The following is a 21,910-nucleotide window of genomic DNA, read 5'->3' on the forward strand; positions in this document are numbered from 1 at the left end:
TGAAATAGGAAGGACAGCAGCCAAATATGGTACAACTAGTACTATAAACAAAAGTATAAAGATTAAAAGATGACTGAACCTACTGTTCATCAAATAAAGAATGCTTGCAAGGATGAGATGAAAAAGAGGCCACTGGAAGAGAGAGGTAGTTTAGAAGAACTTCCTATGAAGAAGAGAGGAAGACCATCTTTGATCGGAGAAGAACTGAATGGACATGTGAAGCATTATTTGACTGAACTCAAAAAATGAGGGGGGGTGGTCAATGTTAAGATTGTAATTGCCATGGGGAAGGGTATTGTAAAGAATTCCAACTCACCATATAAGGATGTTGAGCCAACAAAAGATTGGGCAAAGTATCTCCTACAACACATGGGGTTTGTTAAAAGGAAAGCCAGTATATCTGCCAAAGTGTCTGTAGAAGATTTTGAGGAAAAAAAGAAACCGGTTTCTTCATGAACCAAAATTGGTTGTGGAAATGGAGAGAATACCAGCAGAATTGATAATAAAAAAATTGATCAAACTGGAATTATATATATTCAAACTTCATCTTGTGCTTTAGAGAAAAAAGGCTCCAAAAGGGTTGCCATTGTGGGAAAAGAAGATAAGCGCCAAATTACTGCTGTCCTTGGTTGCTCCATGAATGGAGATGTTTTGCCATTTCAGTTGATATACGAAGGAAAAACAACACGCTGTCTGCCAATTTACACCTTTCCTGAAGGCTTTGACATCACTTTTAATCCTACCCACTGGTCAAATGAAGCAACAATGTTGAGATATTTAGAGAAGGTAGTTTTCTGTTATGTGTCTCAAAAGAGAGAAAAAATAGGTGTCAGCAGACTTCCCTGCCTTGCTGCTGTTTGATAATTTTAGTGGGCAATACACTCCTGAACTGTTGAAAACTATTGATGCCCTCCATATGTACATTGTACTAATTCCCCTGAAATTCACCGACAGACTACAACCACTTGATCTCAGCATTAATAAAAGTGTTAAAGGATTTCCTTAGACAGCAATTTCAGGAATGATACGCTGGTTTGGTGTGTGCACAAGTTCAAAAGAGCCAGGTGGAACTGATCAACTTGCAGCTGAGTGCAGTAAAGTCACTTGGAGCAAAGTGGATGGAAAAGCTAAACGACTACTTAAAATCAAAGACTGAGATTATACATAATGGGTTTCGAGCAGCAGACATTGTGTGACTTGAACTTTGATGTGATGTGTATTAGAGATTTCATTGTAGCTTATGGTATTGTAACAATCATTACACATGTAATGTAACACATATTAAGCATAGTACAGGTGTACATCTGTTCTGTACAATGTAAATATTGTGGAAATACATGATCTATTGTTCTTCAAACATGTTACAAAATGATGTCTCATCTTCTCCTTTTGTTTGCAAGAATCTTTACCGAGTTACAGACTGGTGCAATAGGCAATTGTAAATACACCACAGTCCTTTGTGCCAACCTGTTTCTGTAAAATACCCACCAATTTTTTTTAGTATTTTTTGGCATGTAATTTAGTATGATATGCTTGCTTTCTTCATCAAGCTTATGAAAAAGAAAGTCCAAAACTTTCACTACTCCGTATTCACAATCTATGGTTGTGGCTACTACCCAGTGGCTTCTACTCCTTGCAAAATATGATCTAATAGCCAATTTGTGGGAAATATTTCATTTTTTTCTGTCTTTTCCTTGACACAAAGTTGAATGTATTTCTGTAATGTTAGGGAGCTGAATTCTTAGCATTTGTTGAGCAATATTTTATTTCTCTATCACAGAGCATTCACCCATGATAATAGATTCAAAATCAATTTTCAAAATTTTTGATTTCAAATATTCAGTAACATTCTCAACAGCATTAGGATTAAACGGTAGTGCACAAGAATGCTCAAGTAGTATGCTACTTAGTGTACTTAGTGAGGAAATCTGGGATGGCTGAGTAGAAGAAATCTGTGACGGTTGAGTGGAAACATGTGACGGTTTAATACTAGAAATCTGTGAGAATTTCAGTGACGGTTGAGTGGTAATCTGTAACAGTTGAGTGGAAATCTGTGATGATTGGGTGATAATCTGAGACGGTTGAGTTGAGACCTGTGACGGTTGAGTGGAAATCTGTGATGGTTGGGTGGTAATCTGAGACGGTTGAGTACATGAGGCAATCTGTGATAGCTGAGAGATGATCTGAAATGGAGGTACATACAATAAACAAATTGTACAGTTTCCAAGTTTATGGGCTTATCTGTGGATTATTTACCACACTTAACTTTTATGAATGAATTTCCTTTTCAGATCTAATAATTGTGTATCATTGCAATAAAATGATAATCTACATGGAATATTCAATCCTCCCTGAATTAGATCTGCAGAGTACCTCCTATGACCAGTGACTTGACAGACAATTATACCTCTTCTTCATAATAAAAATCAAACATACTTGAGAAAGGGTTCTAGGTATGTGGCCTACTGTAATGCCATCCTTTTTAATGGCAACAGGAAATGTGCTGTGACTGTTTCCTGGCTCCCTAACTGCAGGCAGTTGCTCCCCCACTGTGGCTAGCCAGATACTCTGATATACACGGTATCCTCTTACCACAGTACTAGTGGTGACATTTCGTGATAAACTCTCCTAGGATTTCCCGCCTAGAGCACGAAAGGGGTATCCTAATCATGTATCTACGATTACCAAATAAATACAGAACCAGTTCTACAATATCCTAAGGTGTGCATTAATTAGAATATAATGAAGTGGGGTGCATTCGTCAATATTTCCCTCATCAATATTTGGAGGTGAGTGAATTCATCAAAATTTCCCCCATTGAATCATTACGCTGTACGGTATATTGAAGATGTGGTGGTATACAGTGAAACATATGGGAACAGCACATGAAACAACTGAAGGCATTCCATCAAGACTACAAGAAGCTAACTTGACTGTCAACCTGGTGAAAAGTGGTGTGAATGGCATTTGGGAACATGTAATGGGCCAAGGTGAGATCACACCTGTTATGGCAAAGGTGAAAGCCTTTGCTGCTTTCCCAGCCCCAATATTCAAGTATGAACTGATGGGCATGTCTGGTTATTACAGGAAATTCTGCTGTAACTTTTCTGTAGTGGCAGAACCCGCTGCTAAAAAGCGTGAGCCCTTTATCTGGTCAGGAGATTGTCAAAGAGCTCTTAAGTCCTTATATCTATCAGTACCTGTACTCACAGCATCAGATTTTAGTAAGTGTTTTAAACTCATGGTTTGACGCAAGTGACATAGGTAGTGATGTTGTGTTATATTACAGGAGAAAGGGACCACTCTGTATGTTACTTTTCTCACAAGTTTGATTACCAATAGAAAAAATTTTCTACTTGCAAAATGGATAGCTTTGTTGTTTGCTTTACAGCATTTCTGTGCATATATTTGGAAACTCCAGTGGAGGAAATATTGGTGTATACTGATCACTATTTATTAACCAGATGAAGGACAAGAATCACCGATTAATGAGGTCAAGTCAGCAAGAATATAACCTGAAGATATGCCACATCTGGGAAAGGACAGTGATATTGCGGACACATTGTCACGATCAATGTGAACTACCTCCAATTGACTGTGTGGACACGTAGTAGGTTTCAAGTTGCATTCATGCTTTATTTATTTGTAATGTCATCTATTGTAAGCACACCCTACATCTTTGTATGCATATGGGATTGCATTTTTGTAGGGGGGAGTGATTGCACATGGGTATAGGCATTAATTAGAAGAATAGTATTCAGTATTGTGGGTGTTTGCCGTGCAATGCCACCACCAATAAGTGTCACGTAACAACTTGCTGGTACAAAAAGTGAGGGTTGTTTTATGGTTCTCTGTGACCATAAATACAAGAATCCCAACCAAGGCAATTTTCAATTATCTTTATGCAAGCTTTAGTTTTAACAATACAGAACCTTTAAAACTTAATAGCCAAAATATTTTGTTACCAAAACTCAATGTTTGTCCCAGCCCTATTAAATGAAGGCTTAACATATCTCTTGAGCATGTTGAAATACAATAAGGTATAAAACCAGTTGCCATTTGCTAGAAGTGATTCATTGCCATGTACTTTGTAGGAACTGTGCATTCATCATAGTGGTCAAGTTAGCCTGTACCAAGGCAACCTTAAAACATCATTCCACCTAAATTTTGTTAAACTTCTTACTACATAGGCCACTAATTACTAGTGATACTTATAAGTAAGAAAATTTATAACTTACACATTTACAAACTATAAACCCAAGCTTTACAAGCCACTAGCATACATGGATGATAATATTGGTGACACAAGAAAACTTTACAGCTTTGATGACTCCCAATTCCATTATTTATTTACCTTCTCATTTATTAAACCAGAAAGCCATATTGAGGACAAAGTAGCTGGATCAATCTTGCATTGTAATCCAAAAAAGATGTTCACACCAACTAAAAAAAAAACACAATAATGACCAGTAACACTGCAAAAAAATGGTAGTTGATATATAACAATGAAGTCACTAATGTGAATGATCAAAATAGTGAAGATGGAAAGGAAGTGATAATACACAAACAAGTAGGTGTATGTATGTGTTGAACTATTCTAATATAGCACCCAATCAAAACGGTAGACTATTTTGAAGCTGAAAATCTTATGGTCTAATACAGTAATAAACTGACATCTTTGGTCAAAGACGGTGGCATAGATATGGGCATTTCTCAAAAGTATAATAGGTGATTTTTTTAGCACTACTCAAAAGCATAATGTCAAGCATAATAACCTTGTGTCTAATTCACTTTGGTGTGGCTTATGGTCATCAAGTGCGTGAAAATGCTTGGAGTCTAGTTATAGTGTGAATCCTGCATGTGGAACAAAAGTTCATACTACTGTAAAAGGAATGTTATAATTGCTTTTCATACACAGCAAAAAATGTAAACCAAGAGAGAAAGCTTTCATGATTATGCACAAAGGATGAGAAATAATAAGTTCTTAAATTCATAACTTTTTTAATGAAAATCTACAAAATTTTCCTCCAAAAGTGGTAGTCTATGGAAAATTCATGCACAGAAGAACAGATTGTACAAGAACAGATTGTACGCAACCCAGTACCTCCACTACTGTATATACACCAAAAGAATATGTATCATAAAATACAGTAGTACTGTATAGTAGGGATAGTGGAGGATTATTGTGGTTTCTTGCCCAAATAACACCCAAAAATCAGCTTCACTATTCCCTCATAACAGTATTAGGCCCAATTATGTCTTCAGAGCAACCACAAACCTTTCCAACACGTTTCTATTAATTTTTTTAATTTATATTTTCTACTAACTGACTAACTGATATTAGAGGTGTACCAATATGGGGTTTTGGCATGTACCGATATCCAATATTGATGCCACCAAAAGAAGCCAATAACCAATAGTCAGTCCAATATTTGCATTACAAACAAAAGCCATAGATAATCTATGCAAAAGTGTATATACCTACTCTACAACTACATGTGGTGGTAGCTTGGGTTTCTATTGTGCAATCCAGAAAATGAGGCAGCCACAAACATTTTAAGTATACTCCTGTGAAGCCTTAATTAACAGATATTTTTGCATTTTAATGGCTTGTGTGAAGGCTGGTAAGGCAAGTTTCCTTTGACACATCTTTTATTACAATGGTACTATATAACTGCTTCATTTTTAAAGACTGTGATAAGCTTTCCAGCAACAAACACTAGAATTGCATGTATTTTGTATGGCTTCTTGTAGCATAGCACTTGTTCAGCACTAAACAGCCACATGCATAACGTAGAAAACCAATATACAATATACAATCCATTTATGTACCAACTATTGCTACTATATAAATATCAGTAGTGATATAGTGATATCGGTCCTCGTACTGTTCTGTACCGATACTGATATTGGTAAAAAATGCCATATTGGTGGCCGATATTTTAGCCAATCCGATTATCAGTACACCTCTATCAAATATCTTTAGACAAGCACAGTACGGGCTTGATTTCTTCACTGTTCAACATTGCCTCGTCCCAAGATGTACTTTTTCGTCAACCACAGCAGCACAGCTTATGCATCTTGCACTTACTTTGTCTTCCTTTGTGTCCCACTTCTTTCTCCTCTAACACATAGGTGCGATTTGCAGTAAAATTCATGGTGGCTTCAGTGCAACTGGCTGTTACAAAAATGATCTGTAATTTCCGTAGTGACTGGATGCATTGCAGAAGTACACACTTTTCATACTGTTCTTTGTTTGTAATGCTGTATTACAACAGGTAGAACATACCTGAAAATGAACTGGGATGGTCATTCACTACCCAGTAATTGATAGTCCAGATGCATTTTAAATCACAATTTCTGTAGTGACTGGAATGATTGCAGAAACAATTTCTTCATGTGCAATGCCATAAAACAGGTGGAACAAAGCTGAAAATGAAGCAAATGGCAACATCATTTTCCAGTATTTGATAATTGGGGCATGTGTTAAGTAGCTTAATTAGTTTTAAAATGTCTGGTCAGTGCGGTTTTTTTCCTTTGATGCAGTACAGCAGGACCTCCATTATCCGAACTTTGATTATCCAAACCCTCCATTATCCAAACAGTAGTGGTTACTGTTCTATTAGGGTATTTTGTTAACAGGTGTATGTTCTATTAAAGTATTTTGTCACAAGTGCATAAAATCTATAAATGAAGCCCATTAGTTTTTATACAGAGCTCTGTATAAATATCAGTGAGCTTCATTTCTCCAAACAAATTCACTTATCTGAACACTTTTGTGATTCGGCTGGCACACAGGTGTTTGGATAATGGAGGTCCTACTGTACTCATTGGCTTACCAGTCATAAATTATGTTACAAGAAAAGTAAACAACACAAAAGTAAGGAACAAATTAGCAATTTTATATGTGAGTAGGAATAAATGGCAAGGGAGGTCATCTACTGTACATTTGTAGTGAACATTTATCCTCTGTATATGACCAAAGTAGAAATAAAATGCCCACTAGTTCACATAGCTGCAGGTGTAAATGACTTCTCTTGTTTCATTGCTTTTTATTTCTTTGATCCCTACTCAAACAGTTACCCCTTGTTTAATAATACGTATAAGGCACTTCATATTTCATAAATTTTTGCATAAGAAAATAAATACGTAGAAACAGTTAATACACTTATTTCTTGGTTGACACCATTGATTTCACTCACAAGTGTTTGCATCCTGGTTTTAATTAAAGGTCATAACTTTTTTTACTTGGCTGTTTTGGAATACAGTGGAACATGTTGTTAATCAGGAAGTCACCTGGATACCTATAATTCCGTACACTTAGTAATGGTCCAATCAGCTCCAAGTGACCTGGAAAACCAGGACACTTTCACAGGGCCACCCAGAGAAATTAAGGGGCCCAGGGCAAAGAGTTAAAGTGGGGCCCCAGAGGCAAGGAGGTTTCCATTCTGAATCACAACTTCATCCAAGCTGTAAGTTGAAGACCAAAAAAAAAAAGGTCATGACCTGCTGACAATGACAATAGCTACCCCTCACCAACCATATCTCCTCATCTATAAGCTTGCTACACTGCTCCTCTGAAGAATACTGTGACTGCTCTATTAGAGTATTTAGATCTGACTGCTCTATTAGAGTATATCGATCTTTTAAACAGGCATTCAAGGGGCCCTTCATGGGGCCTCCTGGGGCCCCTTTCAGGCTGGGGCCCGGAGCAAAATTCCCCAGTCCCCCCCTGTGGGCGGCCCTACACTTTCATACATGTATCAGGACACTTTTTTTCAGCCCAAAGTGTCCTGGTTTCCCTGTACTGTAGATAACTTCAACAGGAATCATAAATGACCATGATTCCTGTTACACACATACATATGCATTTAACACTCAATGATTCTGAATCATATGTACTTCACATAATACATATTACTTACTCCATAAGATCCTCTGATATATAGCACTTTTGGTAGGCTTAAACAAAACAGATTTAGACAACATGGTTTCTGCCATGTGGTAAAGTAGAGTGAAAATTGCACAATCAGCCTTCTGAAAGTGGTACCATTGTACTGTAAAGTTTCCTCTAAAGTTTAACAATAATTTCACTGTCAACACCAACATGTGTATTTAATTTACCTTTGAACAAATGAAAGCATAACATCCACCACTTTTTGCATATCATGATCAGTCATTGCCTCAAATTTCTCAATGCATTGGAGCAAATAACTATTAATGGCATCACCACTGTTGTATAGGTCATAATATCTGAAGACGGATAATTGAAAAGTTACATAAAATAAATGTGACGAACTTATACCCCTGCAGCCAGCCTGATATCACAGTACTTGATATAGGATTTAAATTTATACAATGTGACCGGATTTGAGAAAAGAAAACTTCTACACACATCCAATTTATCAACTTTCGACTATTCATAACTTTGGAAAAAAAATGTTGACTTGAAATTTGATCAGTATATAGTGCGCACCAACATAGTTTAATAGTTGAAGAAAATTTCAGGTTAGCATGTTTCTTGAACACTAAGTTATGGGTTTCCAAGTTCATAGAATTAGATGTGTGTGAAAGACCCCTTTCGTAAATCCAGTCACCAATTTGAAATTAAGAGCTCACAGAAAGATATACTGCTTGTCAATCAAATGTAACATCAAAGAATCAATGTAATGATCTCAAGATGGTATATATGGTACCACTCAAATGCAATGTCATTTCATGAGAGTGATTAAAACTCTTGCTAAATAAAGGATGTGGCACCCGTTTGCTTGCAAGTATTCAACCCAAACAAATGGGATGAATCCTCAGAAGTGAAACAGGTACCATGCCCTTTAATTAGCAAGTTTTTCAATTGCTTGCACTCTCGCAAGACAACGCTGCATTTGAGCAGTACCATATTTAGCTAAAGGAGAGAGCTCTATTTTAACACAGAAAACAGAAAGTAGTCTATCCTTTACCACACAATACAAGGCATTATAGGATAGTGTATATATTGGTAACTATGAAAAAATGCATTTTAAAAAAACAGAGTTTTATTAAGCAGTTTAGATGTGGCAATGTATTTGCATTTTATGGCAGCTTCTGTGAGTGTACGAAAAGAAGAATGATAATTAAAGAAAAAATGAAGATATTACGCCAATTTTGAAGACTTGTATCTCAGGAAAGTCTGAAGCAATTATTACAAAACTGGTACTGTAAACTCCAGTTATTAAATGCACATTGCTTGTTAAGCACATATGAAATACTTGCACTAAACACTTCCTGTTAATCGCATATAGTTGAAATCGCTCCTGCAAGCTCGTACTATGTGAAATGGTAGAAAAATACCAATAGAACAAGCTAGAAGTGTCACAGTACACTCGATACTTCACCAGGCACATGTCTAGCAGATACCACTGCCTGTATTAACGATAGCTGTACCTTACCTTTTAGAAACGTTGTTTCCTCAACTGAAGCAAGCTATTTGACTGAACACTGATAATTAAATTGCTAGAAAAACGTTGTGGGCACGAGTAATACTCTCCTAGCAGAATCCCGTTACAATCACTTATTAAGTGCATGCGCTTAACAAGCATAGTGTATTTCACAAATAATTCCTCCGAAAATTATAAGCACATGCACTTAATGACCGGAGTCTATGGTATGTATGTGGACTACTAATATTGCAATAGCAAAAATCATTCCATTTCATAAAGGTAGCATGGAGCCATGTTATGTGTGAAAGATCACATTAGTGTTGTTCTTGTTAATTAACAACACACTGGTGTGGTGTGCTGGCTTCTTGGGCCACAAGACACACGGTAGTGTATTTTTAAAAGATATATTTATTGCAGACCCCTAAAATGCTGATCTGCACATATGCAAATAAAATTAAATATGAACAAAATGCTTACGTGACAAAACGATGAGCTACAAGTAGATAAAATAAAAAATCTTTGTGAAAGATGTCATCTTTTACATTGTCACGCAACTTAGTGATGACTTTATCATGTGCATCTCTCTTTGGCTTGTTCTACAAAAACATACAAAAAACAGAATTATAAAATCATAGACTTATATGAAACTCTAATGTTTTGAAAACATACGTAAATTGTCTAAAACAGAATTTCAAAATTTTACAATATACATATAATTATGTATACAAGCATTTTTTAAGCTGTTTAAAACATACGGGTGCAAACAGGTGCACGCTAACCTCATAATTTTGAAAACAAGAAAATATCAATTGAATGTTGGCAGTTTCTGTAGCTAGAATGTGAATTCTTTCTTTCTTGCTATTCAGCATCAACTTCTTAAGCTCATGATAAAAGTCCAAAGGTCCTGACCCAGTGTCATGGAACTTCAGCAACTTACCACGAGAATGTTTACCTAATTTATAAAGATGCAAGAAGTCAGCTAATAAAAATCTGAAATTAGTTGATTAAGTAGTCACAGATTGGCATCGCCATGGTACAGTACTGCTCAAATGTAACGTCGCACTTGCTCGCACCGCTTGATTTCGAGTGAGTAAAAACCTCACTAATTAAAGGGCATGGCCCCCATTTCCTTCACAAGTATTCACCCGGTTTCGTATGAGATGAATACTCACAAAGGAAACGGGTATCACACCCTTTAATTAGCAAGTTTTTTAATCACTTACAATCAAGCGGTATGAGCGAGTGCGATGTTACGTTTGAGCAGTACCGTACATACGTACTGTCTTCAGTATATATATATATATATACACTGTACAAGGAAACTTCCTTTGTGTGGTAACACATTAAAGTACATAATGTACTCTGGCATGTCTCAACACTGACTATATAGTATGTGAATTATTGAATGCTGAGGACAGTACAGGACACTTTGGTGCATTGATCTCCCCATGCAAAACAATTTAAATGAGCCCTGTACATAATCATGTAAAACAGCTTGGCTGTAAAAAGAGCACATCCACATAAGTATAAGTAAAACTGACTAGTGCTGCCACGATATAGAAAAACTATATCATATATCACCAAGGTTTATATCACGATATGAACATATATCATGATATAGAACTAACTGTACATTTACAAGACAAACATATACATACTCTACTCTTCATTGTAAGTTTAAATTTAAGGTTGGATGTATGCCACAAGCAAAAGCTACTTGTTTATCAGGTTTTAAATGCATTTTGCTACTGCTTTACAGTTAAGACAAGTGGCTGGCACTGCACAGAAACCTTAAAACCTCCCAGTTTACTTTGGGGTTGGCTTGTTTAATTTGGGGTTGGCTTGTTTACTTTGGGGTTGGCTTATTTACCACACTACACCATCAACACATAACTTAATTAAATGCCAAATACCATATGTCTGGCCTCCCCCACATCATTATACTAAGCAGCGCCACTATTGTGCAACTACCGATACAACTGATTAGCTATATCACATCATATCACCACCTTGTTATATCGATACTTTTGATACATCGATATATCGTGGCAACACTAAAACTGACAACCAAAAGAACCTAGTACTTGTCTGGTGCAGATAAGAATGAATGTTAATAGAACTACATAATTACAAGTATAAGGGAAAATGTAGAATTTTAAGTTCAATTAGGTATCATAGAAAAAAGCATGGAAACAAGGGAGGTTGCCTACACTTGCAGATATACTAGTGGACATTGAATCCCTACTTCAGTCTTTACCCATGACTGAATTAGGGATTAAATGTCCACTAGTATATCTGCAGGTATAAGCAACCTCCCTTGTTTCCATGCTTTTTCTTTCCTATGATCCCTAATCAAACTTAAAATTCCTAATTTTCCCTTATAATTCCTAATTTTCCCTTAATTTTCCTACTTGTTTGTTTACTTTTAAAAACAATATGATGACTGGTGAACCCACACATACCTCATTTAAAAAAGAATGGTGCCAGCAATAATGCTTTCATATGAACGCACACCAATTACTGACTCAAAGTGAAATGGTCATTACGGTTCACTTCGGCTATGTTTAGCCCAGCAGTTCAAAGTGTTACAAATAAAGACAGTACAAGAAGTGCCTCTGCAATAAATCCAGTCACAACAGAAATATGGATGATTCCCGTAGGGAAGCCATCACGCTACCGCAAATTGTTGAAAAGTGCTGTAATGTTACTTATAGAACTTTGCGTGGGCAAGATCAAAGGGAAAAGTATACTTCAAATTCCATAAAGTACACTTTATGCCGGCAAGCAGTGCTTTATTTCCCACAAAGAGTGCTTTATTGCAATGCAAAGAGTGCTTTAATCTTGCAATAAAGCACTCTTTGTTGGCAATAAAGCACAAATGTCCACGTGCTCTAGTACAGGCTAATATCCCGTGGCACTCATGCCAGTACAACTAGTCACCCAAGCCGGTAGCCTCGCCGCTCTGAGTGGTCAATCACCCCAGCCAATATGAATTCTACCACTAGATTGCTATTATATACGTACCTAAATGCTTCGATGAAGGTAACGTTGCTGTTAAGTTTGTTAATGTAAACGGACAAGTCCTGGAGATATCATAGAAATACTTCACCATGTGTCACAATAGAATCGATTGTGGGATTTGAGCAAAACCTGCCAAAATACGTGATGAACATCTACCATGCCAAACTATGGTGAACTATGCATGAGTTACTTTGTTAAACTAGTTTGTTTGGATTCAGGCTGCTAATAATTCATGCAACTTGTGTTAATTGCAAGTTCTAGTGAATGGTGAAGCTACATAACTAGAAAGTTCCATAAATCATTTAAAGCATTACCTTGCTCGTGCTATATGAAAAATAAAGCACTCAGTGCTTGGCCTCGATGCTAATGCACTCGGCTTCGCCTCATGCTTTATTAGCATCTCAGCCATGCGCCTCGTACTTTATTTTTGCGGCAGTGCTTTAACATATACATCTTACACAGTCACTCAAATATATCATACGTATGTACAATATTAACCACAAAAGGCTTGAGTGTACTATGCTCCAAAATTTGCCTATTATGCTTTTCAGAATTTTCCCAATTTTCTGCCTATTATGATTGTTTTTATGCTTTTCATAAATGCATTATGCTTTTATTTTGTGTTTTTTTTTCTTTTTACAGAAGCTTTTTATAGAGATGTACCGATTCAATTTTTCTGAGCTTTACCGATAACGATCCAATCTTAGAAATTTATTACTGACCCTACCATTATTGTACCGATCTGAGATCAGTTATCCAATATGATGAGTGATCTTGTACAGGTAGTTCTTGTCGCATTTTATAATCTCAGACTAAGATAATTGGTCCATTGTTAGCTGAATGATGATCACAACGTTGTTACTGGAGTCATTACCAATGGTGGTGTGGCCTCAACTACACCACCCAGACAATCAGCAGTGACAACACCCACAAATATTTTCATTCCTTGCCTGGAATGGTTTGAAGGCTGTCAAGATTCTAATAGTTCAGTCTATTTGATATGGTGTGGCACCGTTCATTGTTTTCTGCCAAGGACTTATGGTAAGTTCAAGCAGTAATTAAAACAGCTCACGCGTACTTATATGGCTTCTCATAGCTTCAATGAGCACCAGGCAATGAAATGGCACTATACTTTAGCTTATTTCATAAAAGGAGCAGAGAAATGATAGAAGAAATCTAGAAGAAATGGTGATAAGAAAGGTCGATATCATGAATCGGTGGCTTCAACAGAAAATCGGGTCTACCGAATTGTCGAGATCGGCACCAATCCTATACTAGATTGGTAGATCAGTACATCTCTAGCTTTTCATATGATAGAATGTAAATGGAAAAGTATCACTTCAACTGCAACATACAAATAAGAGCAATAGCTTGAAGTTGGGATGTGCTCCAGAGTTAGTAGGCATATAAGAGCAAGGGGTCTGGGGGGGCATATCTCAGAAGCTATAGACTTTTTATCATCTAGTATCTTTGTAGTATCGTATGCAAATAATTATGTATAAAATATTATGCATGGTTATTTAAAGGCCAGCAACTACTACGTATGCAGCACCATGTCAAGAACATACAGTATTAGCCTTCTGGGGATAAACACTTAATGGTTTTCATTCTCTCTGTTGCATGCAATGACTGTTCTATTAGAGTGTTTGAATGTTTTATTATAGAATCTTGACTTTTTTGCAAATATTTTATTAACCTCATCTCACTGCAGAGATTTCACTTATTTTCAATGTCTAGAAATTCACTAGTTATACTGACTCAACACTACCTTCTATTGTATTGTCTTCCAATCAAGCTTCCAATAATCATAATCATCATATCACACTTTATTCAAATCAGATGTACGATATTCAATGATTGAAGCTCAGCTAAAACTATTTCGCCGTGCCTTGGTACTAGTTGGCACATGACTGCATGTATCTTATAAAACTCAAACCCACAATGAAAAGCACTCATTCTGTCAAATGTAAACTTGTAATAAGACTGTAGTGCATTTTCTACGTGTTGTCAGGAATCATTTCACCATAAAAAACAGGCTAGCCATTGACTTTGTGACTGTTATAGCAGAAGTTATACTTACAGTGGCAGAAATTTGCTCATTATGCTCTTAATTATGCTCCATTATACCATCCCCTATTATGCCAAAAAATATGCCGGCATAATCAATGCAAGAATCATTTGTGATCGCATCTGCGAAAACCTGACATAATGATGCATTGTCAAAATTCAAATATTTATAGGCTACATAGCCAGGTGTATTGCTCTGGTGAAGTTTCAGCCTCATATGGCAATAGCTTTGGAGTTACAGCCCTACAAGGTAGCAACAACAGAAAACCGATTTGTACAGCAAGTACATATACGTACGTAGAGTGAATAATTTACAAAAACAGTTTTACGTAACTTACGAACGCAATGACATACAGTGCTGTAATTTGCACCATCATGTTCACCATGACTTGGGGATCTATTGCTGGGTAAGTTATTACTTGTATCACCTATCTTCATACAGAGACGCTATCAGTGAAGAAAAATCAATCGTGCATGATTGCATCAGCATGATGCAAACAAATGTTCATAACTCATGTATCCATTGGTCTGCAGTAATGAAACAAAGATTATCAAACTCTTCTTTAGTACGTAGGTAAATACTATTGATAATATTCCTGTTTTTACTGTTAGATCCTTTCTTCACCAAGAACAAAGCATTAAAATAATTTACAGAATTTTTAAATAAGCACTAGCATTTTAACTATAGTAATCAGTGGTTTCTACTGTAAAATTTATTTAGGCTTGCATCATTATGTCAGGTTTCTCACATTTCTCCATTTAGCTATTGGAATTATGTAGCTGTGCGTACATGTTTGCATGTTGTGCATGCTTGCACATGTGTGTACAGCATTTGTTGTAATGTGTTGTATATTTAGTGTAGTGTGTATATACTGTAGCATGTGTTTGTGAACTGATTGCACTTGCGCAGATAGCAGACAACGTTAGACAGTGAAATTATTTCTAAGGAAGTATGCATAACATCAATAACATTGCAGGTAAAATATGAAAATGCATAATTTACCGTTACAAGAGGGTTCCCTTAATAATTGCACCAAAGCACACACACACACACACACACACACAATAGCTGTAACAGCCTGTTACACAGACATATACAGTACACAGACATATACAGTACACAGACATATACAGTACACAGACATATACAGTACACATACTTTTAAGTCCAGAGCTTCCAGAATCCACATTACTCTCTGCTAATATTGCAACCTTTACGTCCATATCATTTACTTGTGTATTGAAAAAGTCCACAATTCGTTCACCATCTTCCAATGATACAACACATATCGGTGGTCTTTTTGGTATTCCTCTCTCTAAAATCTCAACTGGCAAAAAATTACTTGGTGTGAAATTGACAACAATCAACCCCACAACATTAGGGTCAACATCACAGTACTCCTTAACCACATCTAACAGGCTCTCATCGTTAGTAGTCAATTGGTAGTAAATGACATGTTCACTGGGAACATCACTGTCTGGTGAAGAACACACTTTCCAATCCAGTGGAGTGGGATCTACTCCAGGAAGTGTGGCATATGTAAAATACTGGATTTCATTGATGCCACTTACACTAAACTGAAGACCTATAAAATATACGTACACGTAATACAGTATCAAGACACCTCAGTATGTAATGTGTCATGTAACCAAGAAAACCAGTGCACTACACCGTGGGCCGGTATATTGAAAGGAAGAAAGAAAACATGATTTTCACTCATATGTATGTTGCTCCATGTTCCTTTAACAGATGAAAGCATAATATTATCATTTCTTGTTAGATATCAACCATAAGGATTTCTGTGTTGTAAAGAATCTGAGGGAACAGTCTCAAATGTAATTCACAAAACCTAAATAATTTTGCATTATGTACATACATATAAACAGAAACAGAAACTGATTTAATTTCTGAATGTTTAAGAAGCCACTACTTTTTTTAAAATTCTATCCTTCATGTGACCTTTATATACAATAAAAAACATATTATAAAAGCTTATCACATAAAGCTGGAAAGAATTAAATTTTTCAAAGCTAATACAAGTACGCAAAAATTTTTGGAAATTTCAACTAGAGTAGGGACCATAGCACATCAATAAAAAGTACTGAAACAAGTTGGAATAGTCCATGATATTAAATCACCGTAAAACAATAAGAAGTGTTATATCCCTACTGTGCTCAAGATACCATAATGGAAATGCACAGTAGGGATATAACACTTCTTATTGTTTTACAGCAATTTAATATCATGGACTACTCCAACTTGTTTTAGCACTTTTTACCAATGTCCTACTCTAGTTGAAATTCCAAATTTTTTCGTGTACTTGTTTGTTAACTTTTTTGTAAATAATTTTATTACGACTGGTGAACCCACGCATACTGCATCTGAAATGGCATTGCGTACCCCAGCTATATCAATTATCATCTGAAAAGTGAAGTATCCATTATGCTCCATTGTCAGCTATGTTCAACCCGTTACACAGCATTTCGAATCAAGAACTGTTCAAAAAGCACCTCTACAGTCCATGCATACCAAAAGAAAGAAATCGTGCCATGCGTCCCAATTATATTAATTATCATCTGAAAAGCGAAGTATCCATTACGCTTCGCTGTAGGCTATGTTCAACCCATTACATAGTAGTATGAATCCAGAGCTGCTTGAAAAGCACCTCTGCAATCAAAATAGCCACTATGAAAAATACAGATGATTTCTGTTATGAAAGGAAGCCATCACATGCTACCGCCAAATCGACACTTTTCGCTTTCAGCAAAGGTGAATGGGACACAAAGGAAGACACTGGTAAGTCTATGAAGAATGCATTGTACGTATTGCGGTATGCCAAAAGGTACCTGTTGGGCCGAAGCAACATTGAACAGTGAAAAAATCAAGCTCATAGCCTTAGCCATTATCGAGTTACGCTTGTCTGAAGGCATCAGTCAGTTACTTAGTCAGTAGAAAATTCTGTCGAATAATTTTTTTTTTAAATTCCGAAGCAACTAGTTGAAAGCGTTTTGGGTTGATCTCAAAGCTTGTTTGGGCTTAGTTTTACCTAACTAATACTGCCTCATCATCGTCAGGGAATATTGAGGCTGGTTTTGGGTGATATTATTTCGTGGGCTACACCTACTCCTTTGTGGTCTCTACTATACAGTTACTATTGTACTGTATGATACTATAAGAGAACACATCTCATATTATGGTAATTCTCATTAGAACAAGCTGATGTTGTGCTATTTCTAAAGACCAGGCTCCACTGCAGCTAACAGTATCCTCTAGTTGCTATAAGCATTATTTGATTTTAAACTGCTATGGCACTTTGGCTTTGTAAACGCTCATGGCTTTTTTGCAATTCAATGTACTTAGTAATTTTATAATTCATTAATTACCACTTTTTATTGCTAAAAAAGCACAACTAAAATAAGCCACATACAATGCCCATAACTAATTTCTCAACTGTTTATAGTCTATCTATGGTATCTCTGTATGAAAATTGTCTTGACAAAGCTGTGGTTCTATTCTTTGTTTTCATTTGTGTTTGACAGGGACACACTCTTTTCATTTCAACACAATTTCTGGTAGCCATCATGTTTTGGTTGCTACAACATCCATGCAGCTTACTGAGAACACCGTATTCACAAACAGTTTCGTTTGTATCTTGAACTGACATGAACTGCATACATGACTCAAAGTAAAGTTTATCTGCCAGTAAGTTTGGCAGACTACAGATACAAGTGTCAAACAGCTGAAAAATAACATAACTGGCTTTCTAGGTTACTGAAATAAATGAATTTTTTCAAACCAAAAGGCAGCATGTCCCTTATGCATAAACAAAAATGAAGGACAGCCTTGAGAGAATCTGCAGAATAAAACATGATAGACAAACTATACAGAAGTTACTTATGTACATACATAATATTACGCTGCATTCATTACTACAATACAAAAACCTATTAATCAAATTATACAAGCGAAGTAGGTAATATTTCCAGTTACATTGCTGGTTATAGCTAGCAACCGGTTTTTGGAAATAGCACAACAGCATCATGTTTTTGTTGTTTTTTTGTGTGTTTTTTTGGGGGGAGAGGGTATGTGCCCCTGTGCCCCCCTAGATCTACCACTGGCTTTGTATAAAGAATTTGTAGTTACGTAAGAACATAGTTCTGCACATGATTTATGGTTTTAAAATGATTTGCTCAAGCTACGCTTCAATAGCAGTGAATAGCAAAGCAACATAATTAAAGAAATAATGAATTATGAAATAAGAATTAGTCAATTATTGCAATAATTCTGTATTATACAAACTAATTAGCCAAAATAAATAACAGAATGGTCTGCAATATTTATACGCATATTATTGATTAATTCCACCACACAAGTATGTAACTTATCCATTGCTTTAAAATTAGACTTGTAATGTTGGGTCTTGCAGATGGTATATACACGTCTGATTGATATATAATGTTGCTGAAGACAATTTCTAACTAACACCACACCGAGTCTGGGAAAGCAAGTCTTATTGCCCATGACAGCAGATTTGATTTTTCACCAAGAACACAAAGCCACATGAATAAACTATCAAATTTTATTATTAAAATCAGCTAGACTTGAATGGTCTGCTTTTGTTGGATGCTTTTCCCAAACACAGTGGCAATCCATACGGGCCCTGCCCGGTCTGGGGATGGCTGTATGGCTCTGTGGTGTTGAATAAACAGCCCCTTGCCCTCCCCTGGCCCCTGCCTCCCCCCTTATGGAGTTCACTTGATACAGCCAATCCCAATTTAAAAACTATCTAAAATGGCAGGAAACTTAGCTATTGGCTACTTATAGAGTGGATCTGGAAGATAAAGAATTAGTATAAAACATGTGAAAAATTTGATACACGTAGCTTTGTTCATTGGCAAGCTACAACACACTGAATACTTAAAACCAGCATTCTTGATACTTTTAAATAGGCATTTCCCAGACTGGGTCACATATGTAGGTTATAATAATGTCCCCATTAAAAATTAGCAGCATTATTAACATAACACATGAACAAAATACCTTTTTTTGCATAAAATAACATTCTACGAACTGACAAAAAAAGCTTAACTTGTATGCCTGTATATGTGACCAGATCTGCGAAAACCCGACATAATCGCGCATTTTTCAAATTCTTTATTATTGAATATTTATAATCACCTTTGCCGAATGCATGCCCTGGCTAAGTTTCAGCCTTGTCTGCCAACAGCTTTTGGAATTACAGCCCTACAAAGTAGCAGCAACAGAAAGATCGATTTGTACAGCAAGTATTGGGAAAATAAACTACAGGTGCTTACAAAAACAACTGTAACTTACAAACACAATGCAGTACAGAGTTGTACCTTGCACCATCATGTACGCCATGAATAGGGTAGTCCATTACATGGTAGGTTTTTTCTCCTACCACCTTTCTTCACTACATACAGAGACGAAATCAGTGAAGAAAAATCGATTGCATACGACTGCTTTGACATGATGTAAACAAACGCCCATAACTCACGTATCCTTTAGGCTACTGCTACGAAACAACGATTTTCGAACTCCTCATGAGTAGGCGAATAAGATGGTACCCATGATTTTATCATTGCACACTTTCTTCATAAATAACAAAGCGTTTTAACATTTTTCATTTTTTTCATTTACGCAAATATTTTATGCATTGCAATCAATAGCCTATACCGAAAATTTAGGCTTGTGCCATTATGTCGGGTTTTCGCAGATCTAGTCACATATTTACATGTATTCAAACAAACTACATAATCACCAAAGTACCTTCAAAAACTGACACTTGCAGTAGCAAAGTTGTTAGCAAAACAAAGCATATTAAAAAAATTACACTCAATAAAAAAATTGCACATGCAGCCATAGACATCCACACAGCAAATTTCCCAGCTTACCATACAGTAACATACTAACCATTTTGACAAAGTTTAGCAGAGCCACTATGATCATCCTCACTTCCATACAAGTTACTGGGTTGATCCCTTGTCACTGGCAAACTACTGGGTTGATCTGTCATGACAGGTAAGCTACTAGGTTGATCTCTTGTGAATGGCAAGCTCCTGGGTTGATCCCTTGTGAATGGCAAGCTACTGGGTTGATCCGTTGTGAATGGCAAGCTACTGGGTTGATCCCTTGTCACTGGCAAACTATCAAGTTGACTACTTGGGGACAGATTATCAGTCAGTGTGTCTGCAGGACCATAAAACATTGGGTTGCTGCCAGGGCTACGTTCAGCCATCTCTGAAACAGTCACCTTAAAAGAACAAAAGTACATAGTCCATTACATACGTAACAATGTAATATGATATAGTATTTTTAGGAATTATCTTAGAAAGAAATTTTACTAGTATTAGTTTAAAGTTAGGCCAGTTTAAAGCTAGGACTGGGATTAGTTTATAATTTAATACACAATATACTGAAACTCACAAAATTAAACACAGCAACATTAACAGTTGCTCATCCATTACTCTAGCAGAAGCTTTCCCATTGTTTTAGACGTCTCAGTGTTCATCTGAGATATGTAAGCACTATTAAACTTGACATTGTTTATCCTTATCTATTGATCTTACTATTACGTACATTGTTGTCAGCTACACACCATGCCAATAGAGTAATACATACACACCAAAAACTCCGGTTATTAGACAAATACTGCTTGTTAAGCGCATATGGAATACTTGCGCTAATTACTTCCTGTTAAGCGCATATAGTTGAAATCCCTCCTGCAAGCTCATACTATGCAGAATGGTAGCAAAATACCAATAGACCAAGCTAGAAACGTCACAGTACACTTGATACTTCATCAGGCACGAGAATATATCAGATAGCACTGCCTGTATTAACGATAGCTGTACCTGACCTTTCAGAACTGTTGTTTCCTCGACTGAAGCAAGTTATTTGATTGAGCACTGGTAACTAAACCACTAGAAAAATGTGGTGGGCACGAGTAATACTCCCCCAGCAGAATCCTGTTACAATCACTTATTAAGCACATGTGCTTAACAAGCATAGTGTATTTCACAAATAATTCCTCCAAAAATTATAAGTACATGTGCTTAATAACCAGAGTCTACAGTAGATTACTTAAAACCATCCAAGAATAGTTTACCAGAGTATCTAACCATTTTAATAACTACGTAGCGTACATATTCCAATTATATAAGTTTGCAAATTGTAATTAGCCAACGTAGTCTTAGCAAACATGGTAATCTAAAAGGAAGAAATACTGACTACAGTTCTCTAGTGCAATGTATCATAGTACAGGGCTACACAATGGTGTCATTTCCATAGGGACTAATAATTTTACAGATAAAAAATTACAAGGCTAAACTGAGTGGCCATATCTTACCAACTCCATTATCAAACCACAGCACACAACCACATT

The 21,910-nt window shown here is 36.3% G+C and overlaps 1 protein-coding gene across 1 annotated transcript in view; it reads right to left on the reverse strand.

Moving 5' to 3' along the window:
* Positions 1 to 20,773, reverse strand: part of LOC136264092 (uncharacterized) — a 167,986-nt gene extending 147,213 nt beyond the window's left edge. Inside the window, exons 1-7 of the mRNA XM_066058781.1 lie at positions 20,440 to 20,773; positions 15,665 to 16,090; positions 10,196 to 10,368; positions 9,894 to 10,012; positions 8,125 to 8,253; positions 7,926 to 8,071; positions 4,355 to 4,443 (exon numbers count right to left, since the gene is read on the reverse strand). Of these exons, the coding sequence (XP_065914853.1) occupies positions 4,355 to 4,443; positions 7,926 to 8,071; positions 8,125 to 8,253; positions 9,894 to 10,012; positions 10,196 to 10,368; positions 15,665 to 16,090; positions 20,440 to 20,764 (1,407 nt within the window). The 5' untranslated portion in view covers positions 20,765 to 20,773. The remainder of the gene's footprint in view (positions 1 to 4,354; positions 4,444 to 7,925; positions 8,072 to 8,124; positions 8,254 to 9,893; positions 10,013 to 10,195; positions 10,369 to 15,664; positions 16,091 to 20,439) is intronic.
* Positions 20,774 to 21,910: the final 1,137 nt, after the last annotated feature.

This window comes from Dysidea avara, chromosome 8, assembly GCF_963678975.1.
Source record: "Dysidea avara chromosome 8, odDysAvar1.4, whole genome shotgun sequence".
NCBI classification, from domain to species: domain Eukaryota; kingdom Metazoa; phylum Porifera; class Demospongiae; order Dictyoceratida; family Dysideidae; genus Dysidea; species Dysidea avara.